The 20,456-nt window shown below is 50.1% G+C and overlaps 1 protein-coding gene across 3 annotated transcripts in view; it reads right to left on the reverse strand.

Annotated features, from left to right (window-relative positions):
* Positions 1 to 20,456, reverse strand: part of ADCK1 (aarF domain containing kinase 1) — a 124,931-nt gene that overhangs the window by 17,830 nt on the left and 86,645 nt on the right. For 2 of the 3 annotated variants that reach the window (XM_082233357.1, XM_082233358.1), the window contains one exon: positions 14,244 to 14,360. The exons of the other annotated variant lie outside the window; for it this stretch is intronic. In XM_082233357.1, the coding sequence (XP_082089483.1) occupies positions 14,244 to 14,360 (117 nt within the window). The remainder of the gene's footprint in view (positions 1 to 14,243; positions 14,361 to 20,456) is intronic. 3 annotated transcript variants of the gene reach the window in all.

The raw sequence follows: 20,456 nt of genomic DNA on the forward strand, positions 1-20,456 counted from the left end.
ATTGCTGTTTGTTCTGATTTAGCGCTAAAGAGCAGGTTTTCCAGGGGGGCAAAGCGGTGGGTCAAAGGCAAAACTGCTCAGCCCTGTGCTTTTCAGGCACAGGACAAGCAGAAGTGTGAATGAGCCCTTAGAGGTGACATGATAGACGTTTATAAAAAAAAAATGATACAAGGCATGGGGAAAGTAGATAGAGAAAAGTTTTTCTCCATCTCTCATAATACTAAAATTTGTAGGCATCGAATGAAGTCAAATGTTGGAAGGTTTAGGACAGATTATGCAGAGCATAATCAAATGATGGAACTCACTCTCTCAGGAATGGTGGCCAACTTAAAGGTAAAGGTAAAGGTACCCCTGCCCAAACGGGCCAGTCTTGACAGACTCTGGGGTTTGTGCGCCCATCTCACATTTATTGGCCGGGGGCCAGCGCTGTCCGGAGACACTTCCGGGTCACGTGGCCAGCGTGACAACGCTGCTCTGGCTCGCCAGAGCCGCACACGGAACGCCGTTTACCTTCCCGCTGGTAAGCGGTACCTATTTATCTACTTGCACCCGGGGGTGCTTTCGAACTGCTAGGTTGGCAGGCGCTGGGACCGAGCAGCGGGAGCGCACCCCGCCGCGGGGATTCGAACCGCCGACCTTTCGATCGGCAAGCCCTAGGCGCTGAGGCTTTAGCCCACAGCGCCACCCGCATCCCATCTCTCATAATACTAAAATTTGTAGGCATCGAATGAAGTCAAATGTTGGAAGGTTTAGGACAGATTATGCAGAGCATAATCAAATGATGGAACTCACTCTCTCAGGAATGGTGGCCAACTTAGATGGGTTTAAAAGAGGATTAGACAGATTCATGGAGGAGAGGGCTATTGATGGCTACTAGTCATGATGGCTATGCTCTGCCTGAAGAGCTGGAGGCAGCAATACCAGTTCCTGGAAACCACAGGAGGGGAGAGGGCTCTTAGGCTCAGGTTCTGCTCCCTGGTTTCCCACAGGCATCTGGCTGGCCACTGTGAGAACAGGAAGCTGGAACAGATAGGCCTTTGACCTGGTACAGCAAGCTATTGTCATGTTCTTAGCTGGTAGAATCTTATAAGCCAGTTTCAGAATCTTGCCATTTCCTGACAAAGTCCACTGATGTTTGAAGGGGTGCTTTGAGATCTTGAGAAAAGGAGGCTTAAGGAAGGACAAAAGGCTGTTGACTGTTTATTTACAGAGGGAACAAAAAGGCTTCAAAACTCTGCTGTGAGAAAGCTTGAATTCACAGTCGTCACGCAGGAGGGGAAGAGAATAGCTGCGATACAGAGCACATATACCTGTGATGATGCACTTACATTTTTATTACTTGAATCAGAATTTTTGATTGACATGAACCATCTCTCTAACACATCACAGAACATAACATATTATTTCTGTGTTTCTGGGGTGGTAGCAGAAAATCACATGTACTGACAAAACCCTTCCATGGTTCCAGTTACAGATAGGTAGCCGTGTTGGTCTGCCATAGTCAAAATAAAAAATTCCTTCCAGTAGCACCTTAAGGACCAACTAAGTTAGTTCTTGGTATGAGCTTTCGTGTGCATGCACACATAGAAGTGTGCATGCACACGAAAGCTCATACCAAGAACTAACTTAGTTGGTCCTTAAAGTGCTACTGGAAGGAATTTTTTATTTTGACAAAACCCTGTTTACTTGGTCCTCCATTTTCCTCAAGCAAGGCCAGCATCTAATTCCCACCAAGCCTCCAAATCCATAGATCAATTATTGAGCCTGTCTTGCAGAAATCTGGGGGAAATCCAGGTTGTCAGTTAACACCAAGGTCGCCATCTCCCACTGATCTCAGGAGGCATCGAGCATCCCCTCACCTCTCAACAGGTAACACAAGAGTTACCTGCCGAATGTGACTTGGGTTCTGACTGGTGACTGCAATGGCAGCTGTCACTCAAACCAACGTGGGTGAGAGAGTCCTTAAAGGTGAACTGTGGGATGCAAGCCTTTGTCCTTGTGCCTCAGATCAGGGACCACTGGTCTCGCTGCTAGCCTCTGGGTCCCTTATTTATCACTGACCATCAGGAAATGTGCAGCTCATTGTCCTTGCTGCTTTACTCTTAGAGAGTAAAGAGTCCAGAATGTTGTATTGTAAATAAACAGCTTGGGATCAATCAGATTTGAGCCACAGAGCTCCTTTTGCTTCAGAGTTTTGATTTGTCCACTCACATCCTCCTTTCTCTTTTATTCTTAATAAAACTACATGTGATTTTGGTTACTGGGGTCTCTTAAAGAATTCAATGCAGTTTGGGTTTTTTTAAGGTTCTTGATGTTATAACTGTGTCTTGCCCACCTACACTTCATCGTCATCACCATCACTTTTGAGGGAAGGTTTCATCTCAGTTCTATTGTCACTGCTCTATTTCACACCTCCAACCTGGCTGAATGTGTGTCCTTGAACTGTGCAAACGCCTGTTACTTGCCTGGATGGAGGACCCAGAAAGAAGCTAGCCTAGTGTACTAAGGCCCACCACCAACTAAGGCCCACCACCAGCATGTGGCCCTTGGAAGGTCGTCCAAAGGGAAATATTGCCCTTGGTCTGCAAATTTCCACCCACCTGCTGCGTTCATGTATCTCCTTTCTCGGGACGTAATGTGACCACTACAGCTGAGTTCATGCGCTCTACAACTACAAAGCCCTTGCAGCTCTGTAACATCGTTTTTGTGATGGAGCCTGAGGAATTATATGCAAAAATATCCTTCTAGCCCCTGGACCACAGGGGCTGGAGACCAGAGTGAGAATACTTGGCTACTCTCTGATCTTAATACATTCAACCAGCTGCCATGCGCTTGTCTCTATATTATGCAACGCTATCCGGCCGCCTGATCCAAGGAAAGCCCCTTTGCCTAAAGATCTCCGTTCCCAAACACACGTCCCTGCTCCTTCCCTTTGCCTTGCCCTCTACATTCATGATGCGTCTTCTCGAGTTCTTTCCCCGCCTTTCCTTAGTCCTCCAGCTATGTTCTCATTCTAGGCCGCACTCGCACATGAATAAGTAACTGTTCCACAGGCAGATATCTCAGTGTTTGCACTTGTCTTTAGAAATCAAAGGCTTCTCTGATTAAATGCCATTACAGTCCGGCGCTCGGACGGATCCAGGGAGATTAATGTGCTTTTGGGCAGCTTTAATGATAATCCCGCTACAGACGGCATTAAGTAAATGTCAGTAACCTGGTTTGAAGGGAGCTTTCACCTCAGGGATCCTTTCCATTTAGAGGAGAGAGGCTCAGCCTGCTTTTTTCAAGGCTGTGTTGCTCTACAAAAGAAAGCCTGCTTAGCACAGATTCCTCTGAGCCCCTCCCAGCAAAAAAATTAAAAAAATGGCAAGGCTTCTTTCAGGGGAAAGTGAGGTGGCATGCTTGCCATTGTGGGTCCACAGAGAGACTGCAGATCAGTGCTAGAACATAGAGGAGGCTCCGTGTTTAATCCCCAGCATACTCAGTCTCTGCTTTTGTTCTTTAAAAAAAGAGAACAAAATAGCACTCAGCAGGGCTGAGAAAGACTTAAGGGACTAACTGCAAGGCAGAGTAGGCATTGCTGGGTGGAAGGGACAATGTTCTGAGCCAGTAAAAGGGACTTTCATATATTTATATGAGGTAGCAAAGCTGAGAAAAACTGAGAGCTTAGAAAGCATATGAAATTGCTTTACACAGAGACAAGCCCAGCACATCCCACTCTGATTGGCAGCAGCTCTCCAAGACCCCAGGAAGAGTTTTTCTCCAGGCTGAGATCTCTTTGGTTTTTTGGTGGTAGACCCGATCAAGAAAGGTGTCTTATAAATAAATGCTGTAGACAAAGCATGCGATCTACCACTGAGTGATGGCTGAGGCCCCCTTTTATAGATTGGCCACACCACTAACTCGCGCTCTCTCCCCTCTATATATTTATACATATTAAGCTTATTTAAGGGTGTGGGTGTGCATGTGTGGAAAAACAGTACACACATAAATACACACAGCTCATATTATTAACAGGTAGGCTATGCCGTTCACAGACGAACCTTCCCCACAAATATTTCCTAAAGAATGTAAGAATATCCCTACTGGAGGGAGATTGACTCCCTAGAAATTAATAAAACAATGATCAACATCCTATACTCAAAAGAACGATTTTACGAGTATGAAGGGGAAAACTCCAGACTATTAGCGAACAGGTGCAGGAAAAAAATCACTTAAAACAAGAAAACACTGCATTACTAAAAAAAGATGGAAACACAATTAATCATTTGCGAAATTTTACTCTAATCTATACCCCTCCCAGAACCCATCTGAGCAAGAAATCAAAAGTTTTAGCAGGACTATCTGTGCCAATTTTAACTGCAGAGGAATGAGAATTCATGGACAGTCCTATCATCCCAGAGGAATTAGAAATGGTCCTCAAAAATCTGAAACCTTACATAGTCCCAGGCCCAGTTGCTTTTCACAGCAGAATTCTATAAAAAAAATTCAAGGAAACCCTGGCGCCCTACATGACTTGCCTATTTAATGACATGACATCATCCCCAAAACCTGGCCCTCCTCCAAAATAGTCTCTATCCCAAAACTATTCAAAGATAGCCTCATAGTAGAAGCATATCGCCCAAACTCACTGATAAATCAGGACTGCAAGATATTCACACCCATCCTGGCTAATCGCCTAAAAGCCTTCTTTTACAAACTACTGTATTTTTCGCACCATAGGACGCACCGGACAATAGGACGCACTTTGTTTTAGAGGGGGGAGAACAAGAAAAAAAAAATCTCCCCCTCTCTGCCCAGCGCCCCTTCAGTGAAGCGGCAGGAGGCGCTGTACAGAGAGGGGGAGAACTTTCCCCCTCTTGTTTTCCCGCTCTAAAACAAGGTGCCGTTTAAGGTGCGTTCAGGCGGCTACCTGGGAAGCCTGGAGAGCGAGAGGGGTCGGTGTGCACTGACCCCTCTCGCTCTCCAGGCTTCAGGTTCCTTTCGACCAGCTCTTTGGGGCTGGCGGGGGGAAGCCCACCACCAGCCCCAAAGAGCAGGTCAGGGAGCAGCGGAAAGGCGCAGCGGAGAGGCTCCTGCCATAGCCGTGCGTCACCTCTCCAGCTGGGAGAGGGTCGCGGGGGGCTGCTTTAGCCCCGTGCGCGCTCTCCCGGCTGGAGAGGTGACGCGCGGCTATAGAGGCTCCTGCCATAGCCGTGCGTCACCTCTCCAGCTGGGAGAGGGTCGCGGGGGGCTGCTTTAGCCCCGTGCGCGCTCTCCCGGCTGGAGAGGTGACGCGCGGCTATGGCAGGAGCCTCAATAACCGCGCGCCACCTCTCCAGCCGGGAGAGGGTCGCAGGGGCTGCTTTAGCCCCGCACGCGCTCTCCCGGCTGGAGAGGTGACGCGCGGCTATGGCAGCAGCCTCTATAGCCGCACGTCACCTCTCCAGCCGGGAGAGGGTCGCGGGGGGCTGCTTTAGCCCCGCGTGTGCGCTCTCCCGGCTGGAGAGGTGACACAGGGCTGTAGAAGTTCCTGCCATAGCCGCGCGTCACCTCTCCAGCCGGCAGAGGGTCGCGGGGCTATGGCGTCTTCACTCCATAGGACGCACATACATTTCCCCTTCATTTTTGAAGGGGAAAAAGTGCGTCCTATAGAGCGAAAAATACGGTAATAGCCCCAGACCAAGCTGGCTTTGTCCCTGGCCGCAACATAATGAATCTCATCAGGAAGTTACTGAATCTGATCAATCATAGCAAAACAACTAAAAACTCACTGACAATTATATCCCTCGATATACTTAAAGCCTTTGATTGCTTAGAATGGAAATACCTACTAGCAGTATTAACCATTATGAATTTCGATCCCTCTTGTCAGAGTTGCTCCCCGATCCTAGCTCACAGAGGATCACGCTAGCCAGCGATCATTTAGTAAAAGTCTTTATTGAGTTACAGTTCCCATTCTCAAGCTGCTGCGTGCAACTCTACGTCTTATGGTTAGATCGGCGAAGCTCTGTCTGGGTCCCCGCCTCCTGTACACCAACTTAATATCCTAGCCTTACTCCACCTTTTCCGCCTGACTGTTCTTCTCTGGGTCCCTCTGCCCCCCGGGGTCTCTTCCTTCCGGGACTCTTCTGACGCTGACCCCCCGGACCCTTCTGTCTCCTTGCGCCGGGCTTTAGGACCTGGCTCCCTTTCCGGGCTGCTTACTGCGCCACCTTCCTGTGCATTTGAACTTGGCGCGCGCGCCCAACCTTCCACTTTCCGTCTGACCGTTTCTTCGCTCCCCGATGGAGGTGTGGCCACTCCTGACTCGTGCCCTCCCTCCTGTTGTGAGCTGCCAGCGCTTGATACCTGACTCCCTTCCTCTCCCCTGCTCTCTGTTGGTGACGCTGGTCCTGATTTCCAACTGCTCCCCTCTGAGCTCCCTCTGGCCCTTTCCTCCTGGGGTGTCCCCCTAGGCTCCCCCCTTGCCCTGGCCACTGGTGCTCCTTTCTGTGAATCTTCTGATTCACTGGAAAGACTCGGAGATCTCGGGTCGTCGTCATCACTCATCCTTTCTTCTGCCTCCTCCCCCTCGCTCTCTGTTTCCTCCCTTGCCCTTGCCTCTGCTCCTGAACCCCTGACATCCATCCCCCCCTCGAAGCCCCCTCTTCCCCCCTCCCCTCCTTCCGGTGCGGGAGCTGGGTGCTGCCGTGTCATGGGGACGAATGTCGGATACAGTTCGCTTCCCGTGGCGGGCCTCCATCTGAAGTCTTCCGGTTCTTCCTCCCTGCTCTCGTCGACGACGGTCACTTCCGCTTCCATCTCTGTGCCGCCGTGCTCGAAACCCGGGTCGTCCCCGAATACGTCCATGTCCGTCTCTCCCTCGCTTCCTCCTGGGGGCGTTGCTCGGGTTGGACCCTCCAGCCACTTCCTGCGCCACTGCTCCTCTGGTCTATCGTCCCACCAATACGAAGGTTCTGAGGCAGATCCCGAGGGTGACCCCTCCGGGGAACGTGCGTCGCATGTCGGTTCCTCGTCCGAGTCGAACCCCCGGAACGTGCTGGCTGAAAGCGTGGGCGTGAAAAGCCAGTCGTCGAAAAAGTCTGCTGGCATGGGCCTGTGTGGGAAGAAGGCATGAAACTCTTCTTTGAGCAGAGGTTCGTCTAGAGCGTAGCCTGGCACCCAGCTGTTGGCACTGGCCGGGGTGCCCTCCTTGGCGAGAAAGTATTCTACCCCCTCTTCCCCCCATCTAGAGTCCAAAATCTCTGTGACTTCGTTGATGCGCTCCTCCTGTGCCACTCCCCCTTGCTCGGTTCTCTCTCGGAGTGGACTTGGTGCCGTGCCTGGTTCCTGAAATCTGTGAGGTGCCTTGTAGGGAGTGAGCACCGATCTGTGGAACACCGGATGCATCCTGGAACCCTCCGGAAGCGCCAGCCTGAAAGCCACCGGGTTGACCTGCTCTTCGACTTGGTAGGGCCCCAGTTGCTTATGCCCTAGTTTCTTCTTCGCCAACGACCTGGCCGGCACTGCGTGGGCTGCTAACCAGACCCAGTCTCCCACATGGATCTCTTCGCCAACCCTTCTGTGTTTGTCCGCTTGTACCTTGTATGCGTGTTTGGCCAGCTCCAGGTGCCGCCGCAGCTGATCGTGGACCTCCTGCAACTCCGACGCGAACGCATCTGCTGTCTGCGGCTCCCCCTCCCCCATTCTTTCCAGTCCCGGGAAGGTTCTGGGGTGCCTCCCGTTGTTGGCGAAGAACGGCGTGACCCCCGTGGACACGTGCTTCGTGTTGTTGTAGGCGAACTCGGCGAGAGGCAGGTAATCCACCCACGTCGCAGGCTGTTGATTCGCATAACATCTCAGGTACTGCTGCATGATGGCATTGACCCGCTCCGCTTGCCCGTTGGTCTGCGGGTGTCTAGCCGACGCCAGGTTGATCTTGACGTTCAGGAAGCCCATCAGCTTCTGCCAGAAATTCGAGATGAACTGTCGCCCTCGGTTGGACAGAATAGACCGCGGCAGACCGTGAACCTTGAACACGTGGTCTATGAACAGTTTGGCGGTTTGTTCCGCCGTGGCCACCTTAGCACACGGAATGAAATGTGCCATCTTGGAGAACAAGTCCACCACCACCAGCACGGCCGTCTTGCCCCTCGAGCTGGGCAGATCTGTGACAAAGTCCAGGGCCACTCTCTCCCATGGTTCGAACGGAGTTTGCAGCGGTTCCAACAGTCCGGCCGGCGGTCTGTGCACTGGTTTGGCCCTCTGGCAGGTGTCACACCTCGCCACATAGTCCGCGACTTCCCCTCTCATTCCGGGCCACCAGAAGTCTCTGGCGACTAATTCCATCGTCTTCTCCTTGCCAAAGTGCCCGGCAGTGGGCGCGTCGTGCAGCTGCTGCAGTACCTTGGCGCGAAGTTCGTCTCCCGGCACGTAGATGGCCCCTTTACGGATGAGCAATCCATCTCGCAGCTGGAACTCGTCGGTCGCTGCCGTGCCCCTGTGCACCTCTGCCATCTTTGCTTGCGCGAAGGAGTCATCCTGCAACGCTCGTCGCACCGCCTCCAGGTCAACTGTTGCCGCAGCGCACGCCCACACTGTTGGTGCGAAGATGTGCATGGCGGCCGCTGGCGTTGCCTCCTCCAGATACTGCGGCTTACGGGAGAGAGCATCCGCCATGATGTTGGTGTCCCCTGGGACATACTCTATTCGGAAGTCGAAGTTCGCAAAGAACTCAGCCCAACGTATCTGCCTCTGGTTCAGGAACTGTGCCGTGCGCCAGTGCTCCAGATTCTTGTGGTCCGTGCAGACCTGCACCGTGTGCTTGGCGCCGATCAGGAAGTGCCTCCACGCTTTGAACGCTGCATGAATGGCCAGCAACTCCCTGTCCCAGATGGTGTAGTTCTGTTCGGACTTGCTGAGCTTCCTGGAGTAAAACGCTCCCGGCCTCCAAGCCCCCTGCGGGTCTTTCTGCAGCAGGACTGCTCCCACGGCTCTGTCCGAGGCGTCTGTCTCCACCCTCATCGGCCTGCTGGGGTTGACATGAAGCAGCTGCTCTTCCGACGCGAAGAGCCGCTTGAGTGCCTGAAAGGACTGCTCCGCCTGCTCTGTCCAGATGAACTTCTTTTTCTTGGAGCTGAGCGTGTCCGTGATGGCCGCCGTCTGCATAGCAAAGCCTTTGATAAACTTGCGATAGAAGTTCGCGAAGCCGACAAACCGTTGGACCTCCTTCCGGTTGCGTGGGCTTTTCCAATCCAACACTGCTCGAACCTTGGCGCTGTCCATGGCGAGCCCCTTGTCAGACAACTTGTAGCCCAGGAAATCCACCTCCGTCACGTCGAACTGGCACTTCTCCAGCTTGGCGTAAAGCCTATGCTGCTGTAGCCTGCTCAGCACTTCCTTGACGTGTCTGTCATGCTCCTGCTGCGATTCCGAAAAGATCAGGATGTCATCCAAGAAACAGACGCACGTCTTGTAGAGGAGCCCCGCCAACACGTGATGCATGAACGCTTGAAACACGTGGGAGCCATTTTGCAATCCAAAAGGCATAACTCTATATTCGTAGGTACCCAGGGGCGTGAACATGGCTGTCTTCCACTCATCTCCTTCCCGCATGCGAATGAGGTTGTACGCCCCTCGCAGGTCCAACTTGGTGAACACGCTGCCCTTCCGTACCTTTGCGAGGAGGTCGTCGATTCGGGGCATGGGGAAGTCCGATGGCTTGGTCACACTGTTTAAGATGCGATAGTCCACGACCAGCCTTTTTTGGGGCGTGTCCCGCTTCTTAACAAAGAATACAGGACTGCCCCCCGCTGCCTTGGACTCTCGGATGAAACCGCGCTCCAAATTATGATCTATGAACTCTTTGAGTTCCTGCAGTTCGTCCTCAGACATGGAATACAGCTTCCCTTTGGGCAGCGCCGCCCCCGGCAGCAGGTCAATTGTGCAGTCATATGGTCTGTGGGGGGGTAGCCTGTCTGCCTCCTTCTCGCAGAAAACCTCCAAAAATTCTGCGTACTTGTGGGGAACCGCTTGCAGCGTGCCTAGCTGCAGCTGTGACTCCTCTTCCTCTCCTTCCTGCCGGGGCACGATGCAGTGTTCAGCACAAAAGGAAGAGCCGAAGGTCAGCTGCCTCTGGTACCAAGCCAGCGTCGGGCTGTGCTTGTCCAGCCAACTCATGCCCAATACAATGGGCGTGTCCGATAGTTGAGTGACGTTGAAGCTGATGATTTCCCTGTGATTCCCAAGTCGCATCACCATTGGTGGCGTCTGCTTCACCACTTGCCCCCCTAGCAGCTCCCTGCCATCCACCGTGACAACCTGCAGGGGCAGCGTGGCAGGCAGCAACTGTATGGCGTGCCGGTCGACAAAGTCCTGCCCTATAAAGTCCGCATTGCTGCCTGAGTCGATGGTAATTGGCACGTCCATGGTGATTCCATTGGGCAGCTGGAGCGATGCGGTGAGCCTCACTACTGGCTTGGGCGGGAGGGGGTCCATGGGCTGTAAAATCTCTGGGGACTGCTTCACTGACACGTCTGGCTGGGCCCCAGTGCCTCTTCCTCCAGCCAGACTGCGTCGTTTCCCTGCTGTGGTTCTCCTTGCTGCGTTGCTGCAGTTACCATTGCTGAGGCTGCAGTGTGCTTGTGGAGCCTCCGGGGACACTCTTTCGCCATATGCTGTGGATCATCGCAGATATAACACTTCCTGTTCCCTCTAGGAGGCTTCGCTTTCACTGCTCCCGGTGCTAGGGCTCTGGCTGCTGACTGAGCCCTTGCACCTCCAACCTCCATAGGTTCCGCTCCTCCTCCTGGCGGAGGCGTGGATTGCGCACGCGCTGCTTCTCTGGGAAGGAAGTAGGAGCCCCTGGCTGGTTCGCGCCCTCCACGCCCTTCGTCCCTGCTCCACGGACGTTCTTCCAGCCGCACCCCCACCGCCAGCGCCCTCTGAACGATCTCCTGCGTGGTCCGGGGTCTCTCCCCCCTCGCAATTTCATCTTTAACCGAGCCGTGCAATCCCTCCCAAAACAGGTCTCTTACAGGAGCCGAATCTCTGTCCCATTCCAGGGCACTGACCAAAGCGAAAAAGCGGGCATGGTACTGCCTTACGCTGGCCCTCCCTTGCTTCAGTCCATGTATCTGCTGCCGAGCAAGATCCACGTCAATGCTTGATAAAAAACACCCATCCATCGCTTTAATAAAGGCATCCGCATTTTGGAGCGCCGGATCCTTATCCCTCCACAAATTGCGCAGCCATGCTTTAGCATCTCCATGCAAATGGGACATGATGAACCCCACTTTCTCTTGCTCATCTCTAAAGTCTTTGTTCAGCAGTTGCAGTGCACACATTACATCTGCTCTAAAGTTGGGGTACTGTTGCAGATTCCCATCGAAGTGAGAGACCAGACCGCCTGTTCTTCTTCCCAATCCAATCCCCTCCCTTCTGGGTGTCAGTTCCCCTTGCTTCGTAAGCACTTCCAACCTGACCTGGAGATCCCTGTAGGCGGCAGCTGCGTCCTCCTCTCTCTTCCTGGATGCAAGTGCCTCGGCATTCAGTCGTGTCACTGCTTCTCTGAGTTCCGCTATCTGCTGTTCAGCCGTCATGTTGTCTGCCGTTCGTGAGCTCGCTAGTAGGCACCCGCTTTCTCTCCTCTCCGTGAGGCCGTAGATGCCCACAATTTAAGAGACAGAGCTTACTGTCGGAGTTGCTCCCCGATCCTAGCTCACAGAGGATCACGCTAGCCAGCGATCATTTAGTAAAAGTCTTTATTGAGTTACAGTTCCCATTCTCAAGCTGCTGCGTGCAACTCTACGTCTTATGGTTAGATCGGCGAAGCTCTGTCTGGGTCCCCGCCTCCTGTACACCAACTTAATATCCTAGCCTTACTCCACCTTTTCCGCCTGACTGTTCTTCTCTGGGTCCCTCTGCCCCCCGGGGTCTCTTCCTTCCGGGACTCTTCTGACGCTGACCCCCCGGACCCTTCTGTCTCCTTGCGCCGGGCTTTAGGACCTGGCTCCCTTTCCGGGCTGCTTACTGCGCCACCTTCCTGTGCATTTGAACTTGGCGCGCGCGCCCAACCTTCCACTTTCCGTCTGACCGTTTCTTCGCTCCCCGATGGAGGTGTGGCCACTCCTGACTTGTGCCCTCCCTCCTGTTGTGAGCTGCCAGCGCTTGATACCTGACTCCCTTCCTCTCCCCTGCTCTCTGTTGGTGACGCTGGTCCCGATTTCCAACTGCTCCCCTCTGAGCTCCCTCTGGCCCTTTCCTCCTGGGGTGTCCCCCTAGGCTCCCCCCTTGCCCTGGCCACTGGTGCTCCTTTCTGTGAATCTTCTGATTCACTGGAAAGACTCGGAGATCTCGGGTCGTCGTCATCACTCATCCTTTCTTCTGCCTCCTCCCCCTCGCTCTCTGTTTCCTCCCTTGCCCTTGCCTCTGCTCCTGAACCCCTGACACCTCTGTACGACAAACCCTCAAACAAATTTACTCCCAAGCCTCAACTAAATGCAAAAACAACAATATGGGACTCCACCACCATCACAATCCAAAAAGACACAAAACAAGGATGCCCACTCTCCCTTTCTATTCATCCTGGTCCTGGAAGCCTTAACAATTTGACTCCGGGCAGCCCCTAATATTAAGGGTGTGGAATTAAAATTGAAACAAATAAATTAGGGCGCTTTGCAGATGACCTGATGATCACGACACCAGACCCCATTATAAAAGCAACCACACTGATCAAAGAACTCAGTACTTTTGCAATGGTATCAGGCCTTCAGGTGAACTTTGCTAAATCTGAGGCAATGTGTTTCAACACTCCCTCTCATATCCAAAACGGATTCACTAACATCACAAAGATAAAACTCTGCCATACAAAATTAAGATACTTGGGGGTACAAATAACCAGTAACCTTAACAAATTATACCTCCAAAATTGCAAGCCTCCCCAGCGACAAAGCAAGAAAGACCTGAGAAGATGGAATAAATCTAACTTTGCTCTCTCAGATAAAATAGCCATGTAAATATCAAGGACCTCTGCATAGTGTGAGACAATATGTCTTCCCATGTTGTCAGTGAGAGCTTTTGCCTTCCCTGCAACAGTGTCCCCAAGTGAATGGCTCTCCTTTACTACACAGGAATGAACAGCAAACATGTAATCGGAATGAAAAGTGCCGCACTCAGGGTCAACACAAAGGTTGGTGCTGGATCTGCTCCCTGGCCCTTGGTGAACTCAATGACAGCAGACACAGAGACCCAAGTCAACTCTTCTCTGCACAATCCTGCCCCTTCATTTGCATGGCCCCATCAAACAGTTCACATGGTAGGGTTTCTTAGTCACACCAGAATGTGACAGGAATGCTAGGAACTGTTATATACAGTGCATCTAAATGATAGCTTTGGAAGCATAGGAAGGCAATGAGGCAATGGTTCTAAGTACTAATTTCCCTTCATGCTACTGGCAATTAGTGCATTAATGTGATTTGTGTGAGCTTACTTACATCTGTGAGCAATTCCTTCTAGTGGGAAGTAGGAAAATAAAGACATAACCTCTTGGAGGGCAATGAACACATGACTATATCCCCCCCTCTGGATATATTTTGGAATGTCTATAATTGACGCGGAGTGAACTCTGCCACAGAATAAAAAAAGATGAGAGGAGGGAGCGTCCAGACTCCGGAGACAGGCGGACAGACAGATTAAGTACAATTGATTTTGTGCCGGAGCTCTTTGATAGCTAGTCAACCAAATGGCATTTCGACACTCATCAATAGCACACAGGGGGGAAAGTAGGCAGCAGTGATTCAATCAGAATTCACTGACTTGGAGGAAGGCAAGGATGGCAGGCTGAACCTGCCCAGTTCTTGCAAATAAAGACTAGGTTCCTTTCCCATCGGACACAAACACTTTAATCCCCCAAAAGCCAGCTGTGTGCACCCAGTACACAGGAATCATTTCACCAGGCAATGAAATATGACCACATCTGGAACAGACTATGACATCTCTAAGCACACATCTTTCCTTTAGGAAATAAATTAAAAGAAAGAACTGGGACTTATTAACAAAGCATGGAACTGTATGTAAAGCTGTGCTGAAACTTCACTCATTTCATTTTGTGGGCCAAAAATAGTGCTTTTGTGGAATGCAGAAAGGGTTCCTACATCTTTTGTTTTTATTGCTATCACATTCTAAATTGTTTAATGTAAAATGTTTACGGAATGGCCTATAAATACCAGATGGATGGATGGGTAAATAGAAAGACGGACAGATCTGGACAGAGGGAACATTACCTCATTGACATTGATGCAATTTCTCTCCATGTAGGCCTTGTCATTCACCTGCCCACCTTCCATGAACTCCATGAAAAGAACACGCTTTGTTGAGAGCTCCCAATAAATCTTAGGGATCTGAAAAAAGAATACAACTCTCTGAACACCGTGTGATTAAGGGGAACAGAAGAGAAAGTGTATATGCATGAAGTGCCAAGAAGTAGGAGAAATGAGCTCATCCAAGTCCTCGAAGGAAGAACACACAAAACATTTGACAAAGGCCTTATCATAACTTGACATAAGTAAGCACTCAGGGCAGGCCCTACCATTAGGCAGAGGGAGGCTGCTACCTCAGGCAGCTGATACAGAGAGAGACAGGGAAGTAATGGAGGACAGAATTCTGTGTTCCTTCCAAGCAACCTGCCCTGCATACCTTAAACTAGCCTGCTGCCCTCAAACGTAGTAGAGGACACTGTCTCATCACCCACATTGAAACAAGAATCAACAGCTAGACAGCTTGTATGCATGGAAAGGAGGGGTGCCATCTTGTCCTTTGCCTCAAGCAGCAAAATGTCTTAGGCCACCTTTGTAAGTTCTCCATCTTGGTCCTGGTACCATCGTGTGTGTGTGTGTGTGTGTGTGTGTGTGTGTGTGTGTGTCTGAATGTGTCAGAAAGCATATGGTTGGAATGATTATGAAAGCCAAAATGTGAGGAAAGGGTTGAAATCTTGGGGTGTCCTTTTAGTCTCTGTGAATCAGGTTTCCTTACTCTATCGGCTCTGTAAAATAAAGGCCAGCATTCTGTTTCTTGTAGGAACCAGCCAGCCACCTTACAGACCAAAACCCGAATGATAAATAAGAGACACAGTGGAAAGGTCCCAGAATTCTGCAGACTCATGCTTTAGAGGAAAAGCAGAGCATATTGCGTTTTTTCTTTAAGCGGCCCAGAAGCAGAGTCAGTGATTTCTATGCCAGTTCAAGCAAGCTGGATCTTTCTGGTTTTCAAATGGAGCAAACTTGCCTGACTAACTTTTCCTCAATGCTATGCTAGCTGAACTAACTTCCGGTAAACGTAACATTCTGCTTGCTTAACAGACAGATGCAACTCACTCTCCAAACTTAGCTGGGTGAAATCCAGCTAAGTATAATGGTAAGTAAATCCACTGAAAATAGCGGGCTAAAGTCCACTGATCTCAAGTTGACATTGTTGACATTGGTTATAAGCCTTTGAGCACTAAGGAAGTATTTCACACAGCACACAGCTAAACTATGGAATCTGGTCCCACAAGAGGAGTGGCAGACCTTGGGGTCTCAAATTTCAGTGGCGCCCTGTGTGATGCCAATATTCAGTGCCCCCGTGCCTCTCGCACCCATTCTAAGTAACAGTTATGGCATCCCAAGTGGTGCCCCCAAGGCTGTGCACCCAGTGCAACCAAACTGGCTGTGCTCCCCTAAATTTGCCACTGGCAAGAGGCTGTGATGGCCACAACCTTGGACGGTTTTATTAAGATGAGACTCATTCATGGAGGAGAAAGCTACCAGTGGCTACTTATGTTCCTACTTCCACAGCTGGAGGCAGTATGCTTCTGAATACCAGTTGATGGCTGCAGGAGGGGAGAGTCCTGCTGTGTTCAGGTCCTGCTTCCGAGCTTCTGACAGGCATCTAGTTGGCCACTGTGAGATCAGGATGATGGACCAGATGGACAATGGCCTGATCCAGCAAGCTCTTCTTCTATGTCCTTATGCATAAGTCAGAGCTTGGTAGTAGAGCAAATGCTTTGTGTGCAAAAGATCCCTGGTTCAATCCCTGTAACTTCCAAGTAAGTCACAGGAAAAATCCTGTCTGAAACCCTGAAGAGCGATGGCTAGTCAATGTAAACAATACTGACTGACCAATGGTTTCATTCAATTTAAGGCATTTTTATATGTTCACATACTTATTATACAAGTGTGCCTGGATTCACCTGAGGACATGGCATTATCAAAGACCTGCACATGTGTGTCTGAACATGTCATGAATCTGCAGCGACCTGTGCACCTAGCATGGTGAATGTGTAATCCTTTTTAGGTTGTTTGACCAAACTGTGGGAGGCAGCAGAACACAGGAGTGCCTGGTGTGCTCTGGTCCATGGAGTCACGAAGAGTTGGACATGACTAAACAGAGGGACGCGGGGCTTGCCGATCAGAAGGTTAGCGTTTCAAATCCCCGCAACTGGGTGAGCTCCTGTTGCTCGGTCTCAGCTCCTGCCAACCTAGCAGTTCGAAAGCATGTCAAAGTGCAAGTAGATAAATAGGTACCGCTCCAGGTAAACAGTGTTTCCATGCGCTGCTCTGGTTCACCAGAAGTGGCTTAGTCATGCTGGTCACATGCTGTACACCGGCTCCCTCAGCCAATAAAGCAAGATGAGCGCCGCAACCCCAGAGTTGTCTGTGACTGAACCTAATGGTCAGGGGTCCCTTTACCTTTACCTTTAAATGACTAAACAACAACAACTTGTTGCATATGTCTGAATTGCAGAAACCACCGTCCAGGGGAGAGCCCACATCTCTTGTTTGTTATGCACAGTGCACACATAGCATTGTTCTGTCAGTAATAAATAATCCTAATCTGTATTTCAGCAGCGTCCCTCTGAGCACAGATGCAGCCAGGCTGACAAGACCCATGCACAGGCCTCCAGGCTATCACATCAGCTATTGGCAGGGGGGGTAGTGCCTCATAAATAGGAGGATCCTTGCAAAAATCCTGAGAGAGTCCCTTCCTGCATACAGAGCACCATTTTCAGTCGCGGCATCTTCCATTTCATCTGCCTGTCAGGATTCAAGTGAGATCAGACCTGCAAGCAGCTCAATGGATAGGCCAGAGACTCCTGGCGATGGCAGCTGAAGGGGCCAGAGGTAGAATCATAGAATCATAGAGTTGGAAGAGACCACAAGGGCCATCGAGTCCAACCCCCTGCCAAGCAGGAAACACCATCAGAGCACTCCTGACATATGGTTGTCAAGCCTCTGCTTAAAGACCTCCAAAGTAGGAGACTCCACCACACTCCTTGGCAGCAAATTCCACTGTCGAACAGCTCTTACTGTCAGGAAGTTCTTCCTAATGTTTAGGTGGAATCTTCTTTCTTGTAGTTTGGATCCATTGCTCCGTGTCCACTTCTCTGGAGCAGCAGAAAACAACCTTTCTCCCTCCTCTATGTGACATCCTTTTATATATTTGAACATGGCTATCATATCACCCCTTAACCTCCTCTTCTCCAGGCTAAACATGCCCAGCTCCCTTAGCCGTTCCTCATAAGGCATCGTTTCCAGGCCTTTGACCATTTTGGTTGCCCTCCTCTGGACACGTTCCAGGTAAGCAAGATAGTCTGAGGCAGGCAAGTGGACAAAGCCCAAAGGGAGCAACCACATGTCTGAAGGCCCTGAGGCATGCAATGTAATCTGATAAAAGCAAGCAAGAAACAAAGGTCCAGTTGTCAGCAATGAAGGAGAAGAAAAGGCATGGCAAGGTGAGTTTAGATTGGCACAGAGCATAAGGCACCTGGGCCTAGCTGCCAGAATCCCTTTCTTTGAGTCTTACACCGCCTTCCATAAACCTATGTGCTAACTGATCTTCATTCCTGGTCTTTCTATCAGGTGCATCTAACAGCTGTCTTCCAACCACTGTTGGCCAATTACTGATTATCTCCCCCTGGTGTTTTTTCATCTTCTTACTGTGGTTTTCCAACTACTCCCATCACAGCACCAGTTGGGTAAAGAACGGAAAGTAGAAAATTGAGAGAGAGAGATGTCTCAACTACTTTGCTCTGCTTACTGAAACTTATTTATGAAGTGAAAGAATGAATGAACAAAATCTTGGTGAATTTAATGCTCCTTACTCCCATGTAAATGTGTACAAGATTGTAGGCTGAATCCTATACACCAGGGTTGGCTAACCTATAGCTCTCCAGAAGTTTAGGACTACAACTCCAATCATCCCTCACCATCAGCCATGCTGCTTGGGACTGGCGGGAGCTAGACTCTAACAACATCAGGTGAGCCAAAGGTTAGTTACTCCAACTATACACATACACTTGCCTGTTAAAATAATCAGGTATGTTTGGGATTGAGAGAACTATATTTCAATGCCCCACTCCAACTTCTTTTTCATGCGGAGTGGGGAGCCTCTGCCCTGGAAAAAAAACATAGCTCCAAAATTACAGAAATTTCCATTTCTGTGCCACTGCCCCTTAGTCTAGGTTTGCAAACTCACTTTCTCAAGGTCTACAGAACTACAGCACTTTTCACCTTCTCTCAGACTATGGCACATTGCAGAATACTTGCTGAAGCCATGCATGCAAAATGAAAGGAAGGTACCTAAAGCTGTAGCCCTGTTCAGAAGAAGAGCTTGCTGGATCAGGCCAATGCCCCACCTGTTCTCCCAGGTGCCCGTGGTTAACAAGCAAGCAGGATTTGAGCACAAGAGAACTGGCTACTCTGTGGTTTCTGGCAACTGGTATTCAGCAGCACTGATGCCTCCAACTGTGGAGGCAGAGCATAGCAATTGTGGCTAGTTGCCATTGATAGCACACTGATTCCCAGCTTCCCCAGCCCCTGCTGTTACCATGCGCTGGCTCTTAAATCCACTGAGCCCCAAGCCTGTAGCTTATTTTAACCCTGTGTCAACATTTATCCCCATTCCAAAATTTACAGCAGCAGTCAATGGTCCTTATTAAGCTGTGCATAAGTCTCACTCGCACAAAGTCATAGTCCTTGGCAAGCTTAAATGATGCACAGACATTTGGCCTTAATGCTTGCACATGGAAACAATTTATCTCTGGCTTTACAACCTCAACTGGGTTCATGATAAGAAATCCACTTCCCTGCTGCGCTATGGGTGTCGTTGTTGGGGTTTTTTAACTCTGGGGGTAGGGGGAATTACCAGGAAACAACTCCCTTGTTGCCTTTGGGGTTGATGAAAACGTCTTGGAATCGACGGGTTGGACAGGGGAAATCTATTATTTAGCCATTTTTGCAGCAATTTGTTATTATTCCCTGAATCGATATTGCAGTGGCTCTTTAACCCAGAGAGGATGTGATTGGCTGTCTCCATGGGGATTTGCTCCACACTCTCTTACTTGTTACAGCAGCAGCAGAGCTGCTCTCCAAGGCGCAACACTCTTGATAAACATTCGCTTAGAACAAGCCATCAGCCTTTGGCCTTTTGTGCCCTTTTAAGGCCTATTTGCTTAGCATTACACATGGAAGAATCATTGCAGAGCGTCGCTGGGCTGCAATCAAGTTTTGAAAGAGCTAGCATCTGTTTGGCCACCATGAGAACAGGGCGTTGGACTGGATGGGCCAGCGGCCTGATTCATTAGGCTCCTCTTACATTCATGGGGCTCTGAATGTATGAGCAAGGCTTTTGCCTAATGTTTTTTGAGAGAAACAAAAGGGTAGCAGCAAATTGCACAAGTGCTTATGTAGGCAAAGACACACCTGCATAAGTGTGCCTGTTTGCAATATCCAGTACGTATGTCAATGAATGTACACAAAAGCAGAGGGGGAACACACACAGCACAGAGGGAGCAGCCTGGCTCATACGACGTAGGAGCTGCAACATTGCTCCTGTGCAGGGGCCTACAATCATTTATGAAGGCATGAACCTGGCAAGTGCACAGACCACTACAGGTCTATGTGCAGGAGCAATGTGGCAGCATCAGTATATGAGCACTCTACAAAGTTGGCAGCTGAGGAAATTCAGCCACTATCTTCACACATGCAAATCTATGTATTGGATTATACCTATGGTAGCAGTATACTCATATTAGTGTGCACATGGCAACCATGTGTGATTGCACTGGCTTAGATTGCTATAGGGGAGTGTGTGTGTGTGTATGTATACACACAGATAAGAAGAGTCCCAGTGGGTCAGAGCAAAGCCCATTTAGTCTCACAGCAGTCAACCAAAGGCGGACGATGGGGATGATTTAATCTCTATACCCCTGACATGCCAAAATGCCTTCTAAGCCGTTTGCAACAATAAAACTAGGATGCCAAAATGGCAGGCCCAAAAGCAGGACATGAGTGGGACAGCACTCTCCCAACTTGCGATTTCCAGCAACTGCTATTCAAATGCCTACATCATAGAGATACACTACTGAGAAATTATTAAGGAATACAACCCCTGCTCTTACTTTTATTTCAGTTCCTTTCCATTGTTGTGAGGAAATAATGAAAGGGGACTTCTGACGGCCT

The sequence above is a fragment of the Podarcis vaucheri genome, assembly GCF_965113315.1.
Source record: "Podarcis vaucheri genome assembly, chromosome: 1".
In the NCBI taxonomy this organism is placed as follows: domain Eukaryota; kingdom Metazoa; phylum Chordata; class Lepidosauria; order Squamata; family Lacertidae; genus Podarcis; species Podarcis vaucheri.